The sequence below is a fragment of the Plectropomus leopardus genome, chromosome 14 (assembly GCF_026936395.1).
Source record: "Plectropomus leopardus strain MGB_pleo_1.0 chromosome 14, ASM2693639v1, whole genome shotgun sequence".
Lineage (NCBI taxonomy): Eukaryota > Metazoa > Chordata > Actinopteri > Perciformes > Serranidae > Plectropomus > Plectropomus leopardus.
The window spans coordinates 10,328,437-10,347,831 of record NC_142189.1 but is presented as its reverse complement, the minus strand read 5'-3'; the positions used below and the strand labels follow the sequence as shown (position 1 = coordinate 10,347,831).

The 19,395-nt window shown below is 40.4% G+C and overlaps 2 protein-coding genes across 4 annotated transcripts in view; one reads left to right on the top strand and one right to left on the bottom strand.

Moving 5' to 3' along the window:
- slc7a14a (solute carrier family 7 member 14a) overlaps positions 1 to 6,987 on the top strand; it is a 73,804-nt gene extending 66,817 nt beyond the window's left edge. For all 3 annotated transcript variants that reach the window (XM_088087403.1, XM_042500688.2, XM_088087404.1), the window contains exon 10: positions 106 to 6,987. In XM_088087403.1, coding sequence (XP_087943529.1) covers positions 106 to 398 — 293 coding nt within the window. In that variant the 3' untranslated portion in view covers positions 399 to 6,987. The remainder of the gene's footprint in view (positions 1 to 105) is intronic.
- Positions 6,988 to 10,061: 3,074 nt separating this feature from the next.
- On the bottom strand, positions 10,062 to 14,627 carry cldn11a (claudin 11a). The gene is made up of 3 exons (XM_042501144.2): positions 14,211 to 14,627; positions 13,199 to 13,363; positions 10,062 to 11,514 (listed from the first exon to the last, which is right to left on the bottom strand). The coding sequence occupies exons 1-3, from the start codon at positions 14,434 to 14,436 to the stop codon at positions 11,249 to 11,251; spliced, it is 657 nt and encodes a 218-aa protein (XP_042357078.1). The 5' UTR covers positions 14,437 to 14,627; the 3' UTR covers positions 10,062 to 11,248.
- Between the last annotated feature and the right edge of the window lie 4,768 nt (positions 14,628 to 19,395).

The window sequence follows — 19,395 nt, the reverse complement described above, 5'->3', positions numbered from 1 at the left end:
TTTCACTGTGCTTTTAAATCTATTTTTGAGCTCGTAAAATAGTGCTGTAAGCTCTGGTTATGTATGTATGTGCCACTGCACTGACATCTGTCTGTATCTGTTCAGGTGTGCTCATCTACTTTGGCTACGGCATGTGGAACAGTACGCTGGAGATCACGGCCAGAGAGAACGAGGTGCACGCCTCCACCTACCAGCGCTATGATCAAGGTGTGGACGAAGGCTTCTGCGGCTTCGACGATGATTTCTACCCACCAACCACTGACGCCTGGGGTGCGCCAGACGGGGGATCAGGGCTCACCCCACCCCCTGAAGCGAAACCTGAAAGTGACGGGGCGCCATCGAAAGGCAGGACCATTGCCAATCACGGCCTCGCCGAGGAGGATCCGATGGATTTCTGAAGGGACTGACTCTGTGTTACCCTGAATGTACTGCCTTGTCTGCTGCCTGGGGAGAGGGAGGGGGAACAGTCGTGCGAGTGCATGAGAGACTGTGTGTGTGCGAGTGTGTGTGCATGCCTGCATGTGTGTGTGTGTACTTGTTTGTGTCAAACCCTTGGGCTAGATCGTTGTTTGGCAGCGGAACGTCACTCACCTTACTCCACCACGCTCGGCGCCCCCCGGCTCACACAGCAAATGAGGACGTCAAGGTCGAGCGTCTTGTCACAGTCACTTGTTATTCACTTACTGGAACTCCACATCCCACACAAACACAGAACAGATAGAAAAGTGCCGACGAAGCAGGAGATAAAATATGTGTTTCAGTGCACTGTGAGCCATGAAACATTGTTTATAGAGCAGTCGGTTAACTGTATATGTCAGAATTTATGGGATATAGGAGCAGAAGGTGATGAGCACGGACAGGGACAGATGAATCAGCACCTCTCTTCCTGTTTCAACTCAGACACACAGGAAATTTAGATGACAGCATGCCAAGCCCAAGCTATTTCCTATGTACAGGTCTGACTTTCTCTGCTCATATCCTTTTCGACAACTCTCAAAAACACAAAAAAACTTGCTTTAATATAAAAAAATGCTCTCTGTCTGTCTTCAAATCTTTCCCCTGACCCTTAACATCTAGCCCAAGGGATTCAGGACCGGATCGGGAAGAGGGTGTTGATGTTTTCTGTCACAAATAGTACTTGGACTTTGCTTGCAATAGTGCCTTCATCTACTGTATGTGTATGTGAGTTTCTGATTATGTCTGTTTTCTACTTTAATTTTGCCTGTTGTACGTGTGAGGGTGTATGTGCAATCAAACTCCACCTTTTACATCGATTCTCACGTCTGTGTGTGTGTAGATATAAAGCGTGTTCTTCAGGTTGTTTTACTGTGTATGTGTAGGTATTTGTTTTCGCTCTTCCCACTCTTTGCCCCAGCATGAAGCTCAAAATCAATCCACTGGCAACAAAGCAGCTCATGGTGCAATGTAACACATGCTCGTCAGCTCGTCGGTGTACCTAGAAAGAGGAGAGAGTAGACGAACAGAGAGAGAGAGAGGACAGGTTGAATCCTAATTGACAGCCTGCATGGTTTATTGTGATGAATGTCATATTTTCTGTGTGCTTGTCTCTCCGTTGATGCAGTTGTTGTTGCTATTTACCAGGACGGGGAAGGAATTAGTTTTCAGTTCATTCAGTTCAGGAAATGGATTTTCTGCATGGGCTGTATCTTTTTACCCAGGGAAGAAAACAAATTTAGAGACTATACAAATTTTTTCATTGAGGGAGAGGGGTCAGAAAAGGGGGAGGACACATATATCTAACTGTATTTATATCTTTAGCTCTCTAGATAGATAGATAGATCTTTTTTCTAAAGGGTGGGTAGTTTGAGTTTTTTTTAGTGCAGGTGAGGGTCATTTAATTATCTCTTGTTTTCCAGTTTTAGTTTGTTTTATTTTCAAATTTTCTTAGCATTTTAAATTTAGGCTCATACTACAGGAGTTTTGGGCAGATTTATCCGTTTCACCTCTCAACAGTCGGAGGAGAAATCAGATCTGGGACCTTGGCCAGTGCCAATGTTAAGCCCAGATTGTTTGGTATTGTGAGGGGTTTACAGATCCAGTCTTTCACCTCTTGAACTACTCACAGACTCATCAGGGCTGCCCTGATTATTTTAAAACATGTTTGATATGTAGTAGATAAAATCTGAATAATGAAAATAACAGTTTTGCAAGGTAATAGTAAGATTCTAGTCCTTTAGGCTAATGTTAGCCAGCATACTACTAAATTTGGTTCTTTTTTTGCCTTTATTGACAGGACAGCTGTAGATAGACAGGAAAGAGAGGGGGTGACACGGAGAAAAGTGCACCAGAATGGAATCAAATCCGGCCCACTGCACAGGCTTCAGCTTATATGGGCCACACACTTTACCAGGTGAGCCAAAGGTCACCCTGCTAGCATACTAAGGCTGACAGATATTAAAACTGACAGTTAACATCTCACCTCCAGTTTCTAAAGAATAGACAACCCACTCACTTCAAAGCATTAATAACATTACAGCAAGTTGTCGCTCCACATCACTCTCCGTTTTGTTTGCATCTTTCTTATTGAGATCACGTGAGGTGGTGAATTATTACCGCTCCGGCACTGTAATCTTAATATTGTCTTGTAGTGCGTGATGCACCATTATTTTCAAATCTTGTAGTGTGTGCATGTAAGTATAGAGAGGAGAACATCTATGAAGTTTCTCTGTATGTGCGTGAAGAAACCTGATTTCAAAAATCAGTTAAGATTTTAAAACTCCTGTAGTCTGAGACTGGCTCAAAATTTTTAGTTGTAACCAATACTGTTTATTATTTTAAGACATTTGGAGAGGGTATTTCGATTTTTGTCTAAGTCAAAGGGAAGGCCCCACTCCCTCTCTAGACCAGTAATTTTTGTACAGTCCCTAACCGAGAAGCATTGTGTTGAAAAGAAATTGAGTGAACTGAAATATAATCCCTCCTCTTCCATCTCTCTCCCTTTCTCCTCCTCTCCTCCGCTTTTAACTCCTTTGTGTCTTTCTTCTCTACATTTTTTATCCTCTTCTTCCACCACTTCTTTGCACTTCTAGCCCAACTCTTCCTTCATCTGTTTCCCTCCTCACTCTTCTCTTGATATTCATCCGGCCATGTCAGCAGGGAGCTGCCACTCTTAAGTCACAAGTGATGGAGCCGGAGTTGGTTTTCAGTCAGGATTTGAGACAGCAATCTGTTGTCTCATGGCCTGACGCAACATTAGCTCCAGTTCCACCTCGGGGTGTCTGCTGTCTCTCTTCTGATTTGTCACCGGAGCATTTACTCCTCTCCCCGTGATTCTGCCCTGACCCCGGCCCAAACTAGTCTGACTGAACCTCCCTGTTGTCGGTCCGTTATCATGTAGCTAGTGTCGAAGTCCCACTCTTCACGTTACCTTCACTGTCGCTGCACCCTGAAGAGATGTTGTGAAAATCAATCAAATCAAATCATGATCCTGCAGAGCTCAGTGTGTAGGACATGTAAACTAATGCTGCCAGATTTAAGAGTTTGATTCTGTAGTAAGAATGTATGCACTCATTGGACTGTAAGTGATTTTGGCATACACCAAATAGCATGCTGTTATGTTGTTATATTGAGGGTGGGGGCACTTCTACAATAGCTGCTGCCGTGTGTCCTTCTTGTACCTTGTCCCTCTTGCCCCCCTGTTGCTGCATCTGTCCCTTCCAGGGAAGCCTTATTTGTCTAATGCACTAAATCTAAGGATGCCACGCTAACCCCCACCCTACCTCTGCTTCTCCCACATGCATCCCCACTAAAAAAAGGTTCTTTCCTTTAGTTTTGATTATGGAAATTGTGATACCAATCTCAAAAAACAGCCCGCTATTCTGAATTACGCTCGTATTGGGTGATTCTGCAGCTTGCTAATACAGAGTTTTGTGACATTTCTGTAGTGCACTTGAACATAAAGCTGTTGAGGTTTAGGAGATGAATGGGTGCACCCCATCTGACTTTTATACAGAAACTCAAGTGCCCATCAAAGACAAATTATGGCTGTAGATAATATTGATCCATTGATATATTGTATTTCAAACCTGTTAAACAAAACAAAAAAAAAATATGAAAAAAATAACAATAAATGAAAGGAACGATGACCTAGACAACAAACTCAATGACTTCATTATGTTCTCTGTATCATTTTTGTAAATTTGTATAATATAGTGACTTGGAGGGAGTTTATATTCTACTAATTAAAGTTGCTCATGGTGCATGTTTTGCAAGCTGATTCCAGTATTTTTAAACTTTTTTTTCAATGTGACTACCAGTAGGCCGAAAAAAACCCAAAACAAATTCAGTATTTCTTGGAGGAAGACCAAAAATCTTTTTTAAAAAAAGTCAAAAACATGGAATTTCATTTTGGTGTCTAGTAAAAATTTCGGAGGGCATGGGGTTGAAGTTGAGGTGTAAGGGGTGGAGTCCTTGGACTCATGACTTCAGTATTTTTTAAATCCTAGCTACAGCCCTGAGACCAACAATTTTGTTGCCCCTTTTTAAAAGAAAAAAACACTATAATAGGCCCTCAGGGAGAAGGCCTTTGAAATCAACTTTTGTAGTGGCCATCAGTGTAATTAAATCTGTCATGTGATGCCCTGTGGCCCAAAAATACTGGTTTCCCCATAGGCTTACAAAGAAAAAGAAATGTCTGTAAATCAGTGGATCAAATTTTTGTCATATCTCCTGTGAAATGATTTGTTCAACTATCAGAATTTGATCCATTTGGTCTGTTAACATTTGTAAAGTCCAGAAGAGCTGCATAATTTAGTCATTTTATTCCCATTCAAGTTAGCAGAGTGCTAAACTGCAAGTAGCCGGCTTTAAGGACCATGTAGTGTGGAAACACTGTCAATCATATGGGTGATTTTAAGTGCAGCAGTTGAACTTTTCTGGCTTCATGTACCACTGAGCAACTTTCATAGAAATGAATGGGGCCCTGCCTCCAAGGCTGTATCCAGTTCTCTTACATCCAAAACCATTATCTTTCCTATACTACATCATTGCTTTAGTTGCCTAATCTTATCCATAATTCAGTCAGTTACCTTGTGTGGAGGGAGGGGTTTTATGTGAATGTAGAATATATTTAGTACATCCAAACACCAAGCTCAGTGCAGCAGGGGGTGGGGAGTGATGATGATAACCAAAACCAGAACATGATATTGGGTGAATTGGGTGCTCTGCATGGATGTTGTAGAAACTGATGTTTTATTAATGGTTGCAATTAATCGTAATGTGAGGTTTTGCAGAATTGTCCAATATGAACGTTCTGTCTGGTGATAGGGTTGGGAAAAAAAACAGCGCATCCCAAAACACTTGCACACTGTTCTATTACTATTCAGCCAAAATATCGTCCAGACCCAGATCACCTCCCGACTCAGCCAAAAGAATCGAGCCGGTTTACATTCAGCCAAAACACTACGGCGAGTTCAGGTGTTGCCATGCCTCTGACACCGGACTGTACAGTCAACTTAATATTTTCTCTGCTTTGTAAGTGTGTGTGTGTATACGAGTGTGTGAGTGCATGTGCAGTATGTGCGTTTGTGGTCTCTGCCTGCGCCTCAATGTGACCGTCTGGTGAATGTGTAGCATGCTGTCATGCACAAGGCCCAGACTGTAAATGTTGTACCTGCATGTGGTGACTGATTGCTACGAGACATAATAGAACACTAAACCAAACGCAGGCTTAGTTCTGATACCTGGGAACGCCGACCTCTGTGCTCAGAGAGGATTTAACAGGTGTGTTACAACCGAATCTGCTTCAAAAAATATCATCGTTCAGGATCCTCAACCAAAAATCGTTTGTATACTTTACAACTGAATATTATGTTAAATGCAAAATGAATTCTATAATCTAAAAGAAGATTATTTGTATTTCTAAGCTTGTGCAGTAACTTCCTCACCCGGGTATGGGAACCAGGGCTCCGTTTGAAAAGGGAGTAGAAGATGTAGCAAACACGGGTGTGGAGACTCCTCTCTCGCCCTCCCTCAAACACTTACAGTATGCCTACTTCCTGTATATCCCTTTTTCTCAACCACAACCTCTGCAAGCCAAAGTCCACAATGTTTGTTTACTTTTCACATACAGGAGATCGTAGTTTCTTCGAAGTGAACACTTAAGATACAACAGAGCTAACTGTTTTTCTTCTAGGGTCTGCTAATAAGCTAAAAAAGGAGACAGATGTTTTTTGTTTTCCCACGGTGACTTTAGTCTACAGTGCAATGATTATTTTTTAGATCCTAGTCGCTCAGTATTTCATTGACAGATTTAAAGTATTAGTCTAGACATCACAGCAGCGAAAAAGTACAGCATTGAAGGAGAAAAGAAGTATTTTTCTACAGCTGTCTCCCATCCACAGGTCCTCCGCGGGTAGGTGTGCACAAAAGAGCTGGGTGGAGTTATCAGCCTTCACTTTTCGTTTAATCACAAGGGGGCCTGGGAGAAACTGCTAAAATATATTTTTACCAACCGTAGACTCTAGAAAGAAAACGCTCATTTATAAACCTTAATCCTTTCCTTTGAAGGATTTTGAAATGGTTGCTGTAGACATCGATAGAACAGTAGAAGGTTTAGGAGTGCTACAGAAAACATGCAGAAACTATTTTAATACGAATCTATAAAGGGTAAAGCATTAATCAAATATTGCCACTATTGCTTTGAAAGTCAGCTACTGTTTGTTTATTTTGTCTCGGAGAAGGTGTGCCATGTTCTTCCTGTGCTCTGTGTTTGCTGTGGCCCAAGTGTCCAGTTTGTGTGTCGGACTTGTTGAGATTGGCTTCTCTCGCAAACAACTAGATATTCCTTTTCTTTTCTGTATATTTTGGCACAAAGCTGTATAATGTAGTAGTTTTTTATGTTGATTTATTTTTTAATGGTTTCTTCCATATGTGTGGTTATTTTGCTCCTGGGTGCACTGTTTTATGCTGAGTTGTTGATATTGCTTCCATGCAACAATGAAAGCTATTTATTGCAAATACCAAAAAGAGGCTTGCTCATTTTTTTAACTGTTGTGATGAATACTGTACAATAGGTTCAGTCACATTTACACATTGGAGAAGGATATGCACAATTATGCTGTGCTACTATGCCTGGCTGTGTGTGGATGTACGATGTATTCCATATTGATCCGGGTATGGAAGGACCTCTTTAAAGCAAAATGGTTTCATGTCTGTTTTGAGCTGATGAGCTAAATGGAGTCCAAAAAGCCCACATAACGTTTTACACCTCAGTCAATCAGTGTTTAAAATTCATGCATTTTGCTAATAGGAGACCATATTGACAGGGCTTACACTGAAGGGAACTGAGAGCTGAACAGCACAAAATAGGTGAAGCTATCATTCACCCAACCAGTGAGTGACTAATAGCCTCTCCAACTGTGGTTGGTGCCTAAAATAGCTAGATTTCTGAGCAAGCTAGATTGGAGAGGTGTTGCTACTGACTAGCCCAAATATGTTTGCTAACTGGCTAGTGTGTAAGTGCAGTGATAAGCTTGGTATATCCACATTTTGCAAAATAGCCCTGCTAGTAGCTTCTAGCACCACAAATTCTGCAAGAACTTGCAAATTAAAGGTTCTCTGCAGAGTTTTTGATCAGTATCAGTGTGATGGAACCATGTTTTTATGTACGATCCTTGATTTGTTGATTCTCGTGCATGTCACATGATTTGCAGAGCAGCCAAAGATTTTATACTATACAACAGGTGGCAGTAACATGTCAAAAAATGCACCAACAAAGGCAGTGAAGTTTTTTTTCAAACTTTCAAAATCGGTTGGCAAATGCTTTATGAGGAAGGACATGCATTCAACATATGTTTGCTAGACCTCAAAGAAACACAATGTGTCTTTATAACACTGAATGTAAACAAACTTGGCCTGTGCCCAGTAGGCCAGTTGAGTAATCCATTCACGATCTACAGCCAGGGCTAACATGGTGAACTCCGTGGACGAAGTCTTCCAAGACCTGCTCGCTATGTAGATGTGGTAACGAAAACATGACAATTCGTATTTTCTGGTAATTATACACCAAAGAAAACATACTTATTATATCATTCTCAATTTATGCCAATATATTCCCTTAAATCCAACACATTGGACCTCTAAACAAAAGTTACAAGTTAAGTACTGAACCTTTCTTGATCCATTTTGATGTTAACTGGTCAAACCATAGCCTGGGGGAAAAAATTTTACCATAGATGGAATAACAGCACTTCATGATAAACACAGCAGTTACAATGCTTCGAACTAAGAGTTCAAGTTGTAGTGTTTCTCATTCAGAACCAAAGAACAGAGGTTTCTATGGTGGCTTCGCAATGCAGCAATGACCTACAATCAAACTGTGTGAAAACCATAGAGGCAGAAAAACCTATTTGTCCACCAGCAGTGAAACTTCAATAAACCAAAACATGACTCAGCAACAAGACCTGTTTTGATCAGAGGTCTCGGCTCTCACCCTTTCTCAACTGTAAAAACTCTGCTCTATTGCTCCAACATTATTGCTATGATTTCTGTTCTCACCTCCTACACAGAAACACACAGCGGAAGGGAAAAAGGTCACGGGTGTTCTCTGGGTGTTGCTGAATGGTATTCTGGGAAATGAATCGGAAACTTCAACTGAAGTAGAAATAGTCAGGCCACAGTGATGTTCAGTGGATACAGAAAGTAAAATAACCAAATAATAATTGCTGATAGGATAGAATATCACAGAATAATGGTGTTGGTGTATGATAATATCCTTAAGCAGAATCTCATCCTTCCCTGAGTCAACAATAAAGTTTTCTTGGTAGATAGAGACTTAAGATAGCAACATTTTAGCATATCATAACACCGCCAGTCCCTCTCAGTAATACAGGACAGCTTGGTTGCCCACTATCCTCCCACTGGCCCCCTGTGGACCGAATGGCTGTGTGCCTGGAACAGCATCACATTTCAGGGAATACACACACCGACATGATCGCACACACCTGCACACACAGGCGTGCCAGGAAATACAATCAAGTGACAGGATGATGTGTAGAAACTACCACAGATGGTTGTGTGTGTGTGTGTGTGTGTGTGTGTGTGTGTGTGTGTTTGATGATAAACTGAGGACAACGAGATAGCACATATTGTTTCCAGAGTATCATGTAGTATCTATGTTATGGCTCTGTGACCTTGATATGGACGGAGGAGCACAAAGTCAGCCACACAATGGACACAATTATTTCTCTTTGTTGCAAACTGTGTGTGAGTGTGTGCGCGTGCGGGTGTGTAGTCAGCAGGGGAGGACTGGTACATTGTGTGGCTCTTTGAGTGTCTCCGAGACAGACTCTTCTGTGCCGACCTAACTCAAGGTCACTGAGTCTCATGACAGATATGGTGCATTAATAACAGTTCATGTTTTTCATCACCCTCAGTTTACATGTATTTCACATAAATACACACACACACACACACACACACACACACACACACACACACACATATGTTCACAATAGTATATCACTAGTATGCAACAAACAGTGTCACAGTCAGCTTGTTCCAGTCCAGGGTGCTTAGGGTGTCACACACACGTCACATGCATCAGCTTTCTGTCTGCTGTGTTGCTTATGACAAAATCAAACTTAAAGGGACAGCTCACCCCTAAATCAATAATACATATGTCCCCTCCTATCTTAGTGCTATTTATCAGTCTTGATTGTTTTGGTGTGAGTTGCCAAGTGTTGGAGATATTGGCCGTAGAGATGTCTGCATGGTCTCCGATATAATGGAACTAGGTGGCACTTCCTTCGTGGTGCTCGAAGCAGGAAAAAAAAAATAGAAAATACATTTGGAAAAGTCAACAGCAATGTCTCTTTCCAGAAATCATGACCTGGTAACTTAAGATAATCCACAGACCTTGTTGTGAGCAGTTTCATGTAGTAACTATTTTCTTTTTACCAAACTACACTCGCCAGAAGGAAGTGTGCATCTACTGCTAATTGACCTAGCACCTAGCAAGGTCTGTGGATTATCTTTAGTAATGTAAAGACAGTGAGGTGTTGGGTGAGAGCATTATGGCGACAGACTGAAGACAAAGGCACTTTTAATTCTTTTGTCTTTATTGTAGAAAATCAAATGTCAGCACATCAGTGAACAATAAATAACCAGATAATACTGCTTCTGCACAGATATGAGTTGGAAATTTCCATCTGTGTTCAAAGTACTTTGAGTTATCGAACATTCAAGTCATCACATTCCTTCGATAGAAGCTAATTGATATAACACTGTCTTTTGTGCATGCTCATAGAAACATACTTTAGAGACCTGGTCTATGTGAAGAAGTTTGACTAAGAATGGAAATGTATAATTCCACAGTTACAGGATAAGCTGCTTTTTGTCACATAGTTGTTATTCAAAAATAAACAAAGCAAGTTAGTCACATGGAAATGTGTAAGGTTTGGATTATGAAATATTACTATCAGATGAGGAAGATAGATTAAGGCTTTGTACTCTCTAATAAGTCATTTTTTGCCAAGTCAGTGCACATACGAAGGCTCCAGTAGTGACTGTAACACTGCTGGCGAAAGCTCTGCTGTGAAATTTATGTTCCCATCATCCTGCAGTGGCTGGGAAAAACACAGTGCTGCATTTTTTAATCAAGTCCATCACTCAGGAGGCAATCGCACTAGAGAGTTGCACAATACTGCCATAGAAAAATCAATGTGGATAAACAACGTAAATGAACATATTTTCAAACATAATACTGTCATACCTGCTCATATCAAAACAACAGATCATGATTTTATAGGATTTAAAAAACAAATTTATGAATAAAAACATTGAAATAGAAAAATAGATATAATATAAAAGATCAATATCTCAGTCCACAAGGGCCTCGAGTAATTGGGACCTCAGGCTGCTGTGCAGGCAGTTATTCAGGAGCTTGAACGATTATGTAACAGCAGGGAGAGTCCACACCGCACCCAACATGAGGAGACCATAAGATGAGCTCTGCGATCCAAAAACATCCATCTGCGAAAAATAAGAGCTCCAACAAAAACAGTCTTTGTGTGTTTGGGTGTGTAAATCTCTCTTTTATGTGTGTTTTCTGAATGTGTGCTCATTCAAGACTTTGTGTATTTTTCTTGAACATGAATGACTGTGTTTATGTGTCTCCTTCTCCTCCACTATAGGTTTGCATGTAACAGTGATTGGATTGGTGTGCGAGTGTATATGTCTCTATATACAAACTACAGTCCCCTATACATCCGCTGCAGAATCTACCCTCTCAGACGTGGGCGCTCTTGGCATGATTGGTGGAGGCGGCTGCTGGCGGGTTGCCACCTCCCTGTTTGGAGTAGTAGAAGCGATTGTTGTCCTGGTAGGAGCGAGATGAGGAGGGCTCTGAGGAGCAGCAGGTAAGAATGCACCCGCCCAGCAGGGAGAAGATAGTGCCCACCCATCCAGTGTAGAGAGAGAAGCCGAATGACATGAGGCCCTGCTCCTGATGAGCGCCGATGGGAAACCAGACTGTAGGCACCATACCGCACATTGCTAAGGAGGAAAAGATGGAGGAAAACTTAACTTTGGAATGTAAAACAATGCTTATGAAAGCAACATATACACATATAGAAGTTATACACAGGGCTAGCTTTGATTGATGAATTACATAATAAAACCAGGAGATCAACATGGTGCAAATGGGCTTTGAATGACAAATTAGCTCAAATGATAAAACAAGACATGCAAATAGACCAAATAAAAGCTACCCATACACACCCAGAGGCTAAATTAAAAACCTGTATGTAAAAATGTGTATAAAGTGCAACTTAATTAGGAATGCAAAATTATGGTGCTGAATACAAACCATACATCTTGCGCTACCTTGCAGTACTATTTTGAAGTGCAAGTGCTAAATGAAGTGTAATTTACATAATAAAACTGGGGGATGAAAAATAGTTTAAATGAAATCAGTGCAGTGAAAGTGACATATGCTTGTTCACACAAGTTAAATTAAAAACCTGTACAGCAAAACTTGAATAAAGCGTAGTCAAATTTCAAATGCAAAATTATGCTGCTGAATAGTGTATGTACACGCATACATCTTGTATCACAACAGTGTCCACATAAAAAGCTCAGGATGCAAAGCTTGTCAGTAACTGTGGAACTTTTTACAGCTTTGTTATCATTTATTACTAAAATGGGGCACAAGGGGACAACAGACTGAAAGGAAGAATGTGTACAATAATATTAGTTAGCAGCAAGACTTAATGGTGTTATAAAAAGCTTTGCCTTGAACTACAGAAGAGAGGCCCGCTCTAAGACTTGTACAAATATTGATATCCCCATACAGCTGACAGGGATACATTTTGGTATATGTTGGATTTGTGCCAGTACGCACACAAGGTAGACATAGAACAACTGCATGAAATCCTTTCACTGCATATATGATTTGAATTTACTGCACTAGACAGGGTAATAACCAAATCCACAAATACCATGTGAACTGAAAGCTTCCCAACTGCTGCTTCTGAGGACACAGTTTACAAAAATAATTAAAGTAGGACTCCAACTATTCGATTTTTATTCTGCTGTGTAACAAACACACAAACAAACTCTCCCTGATGTAAAAATGTTTCCAGTGACAAAAAAAAATAGAAAACCTATTAACCGAGTCAGGGCTCTAACCTTTTGTATATGGTGATGTGTGTGAGCCAGGGGTGCATGCTTTGCTCTGAAAAACGTGGGCGGTGGAAATGTCTATCAATGGACGCAGGTGCTTAAATGTATTTTGAGGAACGCAGGCGTTGGAAAATGCTGCAGCACGGGCCAAATATTTCTAAGCACAGTAAAGTGGACAATCAGGGAGTGAGTTTCCATGCAGTTCAGGACGGACAAAGGCAGGGTGTGGAGGAGAGTAGGTGGAGGAGAGGAATGTGATGGGGTCTGCTGGGGAGGGTTGAAGGGAACAGGAACATATAATGTGTGTGTGTGCATATGGCTGCACCCTGGGGAGGAAGACGGTAAGATTCAACATCCTCTGCTCTCAGCAGCTTGTAAGCATTTGAGGTGGGGTTAAAAGAGGTCACAGTCAGGGAGGATCAAGGGGATCTTGGTTTGTGCATGTGAGCACAAAACAATTTGACCTGCTCTGATTTAGTATTTGTGTGTGATCTTGAAATTAAGTCTCTGTCCCAACAATTTGTTATAGTTTCATTGTGTGAATGAAGTCTCTCACCAACTATGAGTATGAGCACTCCTCCCAGGATGGTGCGTTTGTTCTTGGAGCTCTGGGGTTCATTCCCGAGGCTGATGCAGGGCATGGACATGAGGATCATTCCCACTGCTGGGAGACCTAGGATCGAACCTGTGATCATCAGGGCACGAGTCGTCTGGACGTAGGCTATAGAAACACATATTAAACATATATATATTACAAAAAAAGGAGGAACTTTGCATCAAAGGTTAAGCTTCTGCACTGTAAAATCTGACAGGTTGATCTTACTTAAAATAATGTAATAAAAGAAAACTAAATATAACTGTTAATCTTAGTTTATGTTTACTTTATATCTACTTGTTGAGTTTACTTTAAATTTAGCTTCATTTACTTAAGTTTTGCAAAGTTGTTGCAACTTAAAATGAGAATTGAAATGACTTTGTTCTCTCTAAGTGTTAGTAACTTGAGTAAACCAAGTTAGTCTGACTTAACTTGGTCATGACAAAGAAGATTTTGCCAATGATGAAGTAAGAAGATCTGCACGTTCTGTTATATTAACATGTTTTAAAAAAATAACACATTTTATTGACCAATTCGCAACCAGCAGAATAAATATATATAGCACAGTGGACTTGCTTTGCCAAAGTTGCTAAAACTTAAGATTGATTTAACTAAACTTGTCATATTTAAGTTGCAACAACTTCACAAAATTAAGCACATATGACTTAATTTTAATTTAACAAATAGATAGCCTTTAATTTTTTGATAACTTAAGACTAATAGTTCTATCTACTTACTTTTTTGGCAATTGGTTTCCTTTTTTTTAAAAAAAGTAAAATCAACTTGTCAGTTATTGTAGGGTGGGTATTTGGGTATTTTATATACAAAACAGAATTAAATAAAAACTGATCAAGTGGTGGAAATAGCACACTGTACATAAATAGCATAATATCACGTGAGAAAAAAACAATAAACCTGGATTTAGGCTATTTAAATAGTGCTGTTGTAGGGATGCACATGGCACAGTATCTACCTGGCAGGTCCAGGATCTGCGTCAGGGACACGCAGTGGTACAGTCCTGTGGAGATGACACAGTCCGCCCAGGGTCCCTTGGCCCCCAGCTCATCCATCTTCTTGCATGTGTTCAGACCGTATTTACACATAAACACCCACTCATTGGTGGATGTCGCGATCACGATGCCGAGCCAGCCGAGGCAGCTGATGAGGAAGCCGCTCAGTTGAAGACACGAGTTCGCCATGGCGCAAATTGTGCGTAAAGGCAACTTGTCCCAGGGGTTCAGAGACAGTTAGAAACTAAAGTTGAGAGTGATTAACAAAATGAGCCAACTCTAATTTTAGATCTGATATTCCACCGTAAAAGTTAATCCAGTATTAAAAGTTTACTTTTCCCTTGTAGTTCAGTTAAATCCATCAGCTGCGCACTTCAAAAGAATGAAACTTTCACAGCAGCATCACAGGTTTTATAGAGGAAAGTTCAGCAAGGGGGGAAAAACTACTCTAAAAGTGTCAACCAATCAGACACTAGGCTGCAGACAAAATTTTAAAAAAGGAGAAAACAACACACACCCATTTTTTATTATCTCTCCAAAAAGATGGTGTTCACTCCCCTTTCCATGCATCCAATTGTATAATACAGCCTGTACAGAGGAGACTGAGGGGGTTGAGAAAATTTGACAAGAAATCTGCTGCCATCTACTGACCACGTTGTATTTTTTTCCCCTTCAGTTTCATACATGTGCACTAATAAAATAAACCGTTTGGATCCCCGAAAAAGCACTTTTGTAGTGGTGGGTGGTTTCTGGTGAGGTGTATTTGCAGGTATGACAGTTGCATTAACTGTTGTTAGGGACTGTTGGTTTTTTATGAGATGGGACAGGGTGGTGCAAAAGGGGGGAGGCACTTCAGATTATGTTTTAAGCATTGTAGAGTGAATCAGAGCCCTCAAACCCGAAAGCAGATTTTGACAGGCATGTTTTCTTTACAAAAATCCAAAATCATACCATTCATCATAACCAGAAACTGTGAAATATTGTTATTTATGGTAAAGGGAGGGTCATGCGAAAAATAAACCCCAAAGTCACAGCCAAATCATCCCCTGAAGTACAGTCTGTAAAATACGTGTTCAACTGTCTTTGTGTCCTTGTACTTAATTGACAGGTCATGGAAAATAAACTGTGTTATTTTGTGTCGGCCTACTTGGGCTTTTTTGAGTATTTTTAAAAATCAGTAAGATGATTTTTCTTGTACATAATTACTTTCTCGAGTATAGTAGAGTGCCATATTTTACGTCCATCATAAAGTTACAACAAATAAAAAAATAATATGTAGCATCTAAATAGTTAATAACGGATTTAATCACCAACCTGCCGGCATGCTCAGTGATTCAAATTAAACACACCCAGAAGTTGCATGCTCAACAGGTGCACGCGCTAGCCGGATCTGACTGATTACAGAAAGCGGAAACGGTACCGTCCGGTGATTTCTACATGAACTCCAAGACTTCTGCCTTCCGTGTCCTTCGTGAGGACTTTCTGCTGTTTGGGACAAAAACTACAGAGTACTGCAAACATTAGCGCGTATTTTTGAGAACTCCGAGGGGCACAGGGCCACCAGAGAAGCTAGCGACTGGTTATACTGGGACAGAGATGCTAAGTGGACTGGAGTTGCCACCTGCCAGTTAAATAGTAAGAACAACAAGAGGAGGAAGAGAAATGGACTGGTTACACTGGGACAGAGACGCTGAGTGGACTGGTTTTTGTCTGATCTGAGGATGAATGATATGGATCAAACCTGGAGCAGATTGTGACAAACTCCGCGGTGTTCAAGAGTCCAGAAAAGTGAGTACAACAACACATGGATAATTTAATAACTATGCGGCTCTCTGTTTGATATAATGCACTGGTTCCCAACCTGGGGGTCCCGACCCCCAATCGTGGTCGCCAAGCTTCATTGGGGGTCCTCAGGCCTTCGTGATCTAAATGGGTGTTACAAAAACGTTTTAAAACTAAACTCAGTTGGCCTTTACCTCAGAATTTCTTTCATTTGTGTGGAAAAAAACTTTTAAAGTTAAGTGCAAGATTGTATTCACAGGGCCTCCTTCTTTGCTAAACAGCCTCCTCCTGCAGAAAAGTATGCAGTTACAGCAACCAAAAATCTAATGGAACAATATCCAAGCACCAAGGAGAGGAAAACATTGAATATGTAAAAAAATAAATAAAATGAAAAAGAAGCTGATTAAGTTTGTATGATTGTTAAAAATGGAGAAAGAAATGAGAAAAAAAGAAAAAGCATAATACAGGGAGAGATTCATATAAAAAGTTTGTAAAAAAAAATATCAGTGCCACTTATCTCTGATGTAATATTCACAAGAAATAATCAGAAGAAAAAAAAACCCAAATATACTGTGTTTTACACAAACTTTTTGCAGTTACTGCATTCATTATTTGAGTTAATTGTACAGTAGACTTGGATGATATGAAATGTTTCATAACATCTGAAATTCCAGGAATTTCACTTGGGTATAGACTATATGAGAAATACAACTGTACACATTTTAAATTAAAGTTTTTCTCTGGCACATCAAGACTAACAAGTCTTAATTGCCTCGCTAACTCATCATAAAATTCACTACATTCAAACTAGAACAAAAATAAAACTCGCCCAAACTGTCTTGGTTACTCTTAATAGTAATCTCGTTAGAAAGTTCAATGTTCCAACGATCACTAGCTCTGGTTTGGTCAAAATAAATCCTTAAGTCACCACGTTGGATGTAAAAAAACAGGCTGTTATTCACTGCAGTCTCTGTCTTATAGTTGCCGGTTGTTTACAGTCCTGTAACTTATAACTCTACCACGAGGTGTCACAGTTTTTTTGAGCTCAGCAGCCTATTCCAGCTTGGCTGCTCTGGTGGTGCATGCTGCGCACTACATACAGTGAATTTAGAAAGATGATCACCTGTATTTATGATGGTTTTGAAAAACACACCTTTGGGATTTCTAAATACCCTGGTACACTGTAATACTGTGATACCATCCCAAGCTTATTGTACGATTTATCAGTTCCGCTGCACTGTTGTTGTTACGCATTGAATATAACATGAAATGTCATTTGTCACTCACTCAGGGGTCGTCAGTTTACTCAGTAATTGAGAAGGGGCCCCTTAAGGATAACGGTTAGGAACCACTGCAAGTCTTTGTTTATGACTGTAGCTGCTGGGGACTTAATGTTGTCTTTAGGCTGTGTTGGCTGCCTCTGCAGTGCTGTATTCTGCTGTTAAAGTGTCAATTTAAGTAATTGATGTTGCTTAATGATGCTTGTTGCACCCGCCGCGGTGTCCACAGTTTTTTATTGTTGGTCATTTTTGTGTAATTGTCTGAGTTTTGTCCTCTTTTTCTTGGAAGGCTTTTTTAAATTTAATTGCTTAGCTTGAACTGCTGTTATTTGCAGGTCCCTAAATTTTGAGATCACTTCCCTGCACCCCAACTGGCCAACAGAGGGCGACATAGCACAGCAATGGTCCACAGTTGACATTCAGGTGTTGTAGGACATAGTGTTTCCTTCCTCCTGTCCTTGCTGGATGGAGTTAAGTAAGTCCTCCATCACTCACATCAGTCCAGTGATGTGGCAGCAGCATAGCAATCAGTCTAAGAGGAAGACAGAGACAGACTGTGACGCTTCGGATGGTTCCACAAGGTCACTGACTGTAATGGCATGTTTGGCCCACTTCTTCCTCTTATGTTCTTCCCATTGCTGTCCTGCGCTTTTGTTTGTCTTGTCATCATGAGGGAGAGTTTACACTGTTTGGTAAAATTAACACAATTGCGACATGTAAAACATGTAATCTGGTGTTTTCAGCTCTATTGTGCTTTGTCGTGTTTACAAAAACAAATCTAGACAACAATGGGATATGTAGGCATGTGACATTCATCTGACTGTACGTATCAGAAATTTCAGGTCATTGAAATTTGCTTGGAGTGTCTGCGATTTTTTTCTTCAGTAGTGTATCCCAACAGTATTACCTTACCTTACCTATCAAAATCTAACGTGGGCTGCATATATATAAATATATATATATATAGATATATTATTCAACCAGCTGCATGGAGAAGAAAAAACATGGGATAGCAAAGGAGTATGATATACCAGCGGGACTAAAGGCTGTTAAAAACAAAAGTTGCAGCCAGCAGTTTTGTAATAATGGTAAATGTATCTTGTTAATATATGCTCAATAATCCCTGCAGCTGCTTCACAGTCAAAACCTCTAACTGAAGATGACCAATTATTGCTGTAACTGTGGATTCGTTGCAGGAGGTATTGAATTCAGTGCAGCTTTATTAGCTTCTAAAAGGGACTAGTTGTTATAAATCAAAATTTATGCTTTTTTCTTGTACTTTTTTGACAGAAGATGAGTTTTATTCAAGTCGGCTGCTTAGACAGAGAGCTGCAGGCACTTACTGGAGTTAAGGCAATTAGAAAGCACTAACGCACAATGCACAAGCCCCTGACGCCGCTCTGGTCGGCCCTGTAGCCCTTACACCAGCCCCAGCTGACACTCCAACGCGGATGATCATTATCTGTCTTTTTGTGGTTATTGCTGCGCTTTCGCTGAGGGTTGTGTTTGCTGTTTATTCATGTAGGCATGCGGGGTGTGTTAAGTGTCAAATAAAAATGAAAGAAACAAAACACAAATGCAGGCAAGAAAATTCAACTAGTTTGTGGTGGAGTCAGTATCTGTATGTGTGCGTGCCACATCAAAGGTAAAAGCTGTAAAATACAAACACATTATAGAGCAGGAATACTCAACTTGTTGCTCGGGGGCCACTTTTACACAATGATAGTAGGCCAGGAACAGGTACAGCAGCCCCATGTTTCTAGGATTTTAAGGGCATCTCTAGGATTTTGGGATGTTTGTCTTATTTTAGGACATTTGTAGGATATCAGGACATTTCTCGGCTTTAACGATGTTAGGATGTTTGTAGGAGTTTTGGACGTACCTAGGACTTCGGGACATTTCTAGGATTTCGGGACATTTCTAGGATTTCTGGAGTTTTCTAGGATTTCTGGACGTTTGTTGTTTTTTTTTAAATTTCTCGGATTTCAGGACATATGTTGGATTTGATTACATTTGTTGGATTTTTGGACATTTCATGGGTTTCAGGACATTTTTAGGACATTAGGGGCTTAGCTAGGACCTCTGA

Excerpts from the sequence above, each read along its gene's own strand:
- cldn11a (XM_042501144.2), bottom strand. The coding sequence starts at position 14,436 with ATGGCGAACTCGTGTCTTCAACTGAGCGGCTTCCTCATCAGCTGCCTC. Across the intron at positions 13,364-14,210 it reads GCAGATCCTGGACCTGCCAG|CCTACGTCCAGACGACTCGT; the intron begins GTAGATACTGTG and ends GTGTTTCTATAG. Across the intron at positions 11,515-13,198 it reads AGTGCTCATACTCATAGTTG|CAATGTGCGGTATGGTGCCT; the intron begins GTGAGAGACTTC and ends TTTCCTCCTTAG.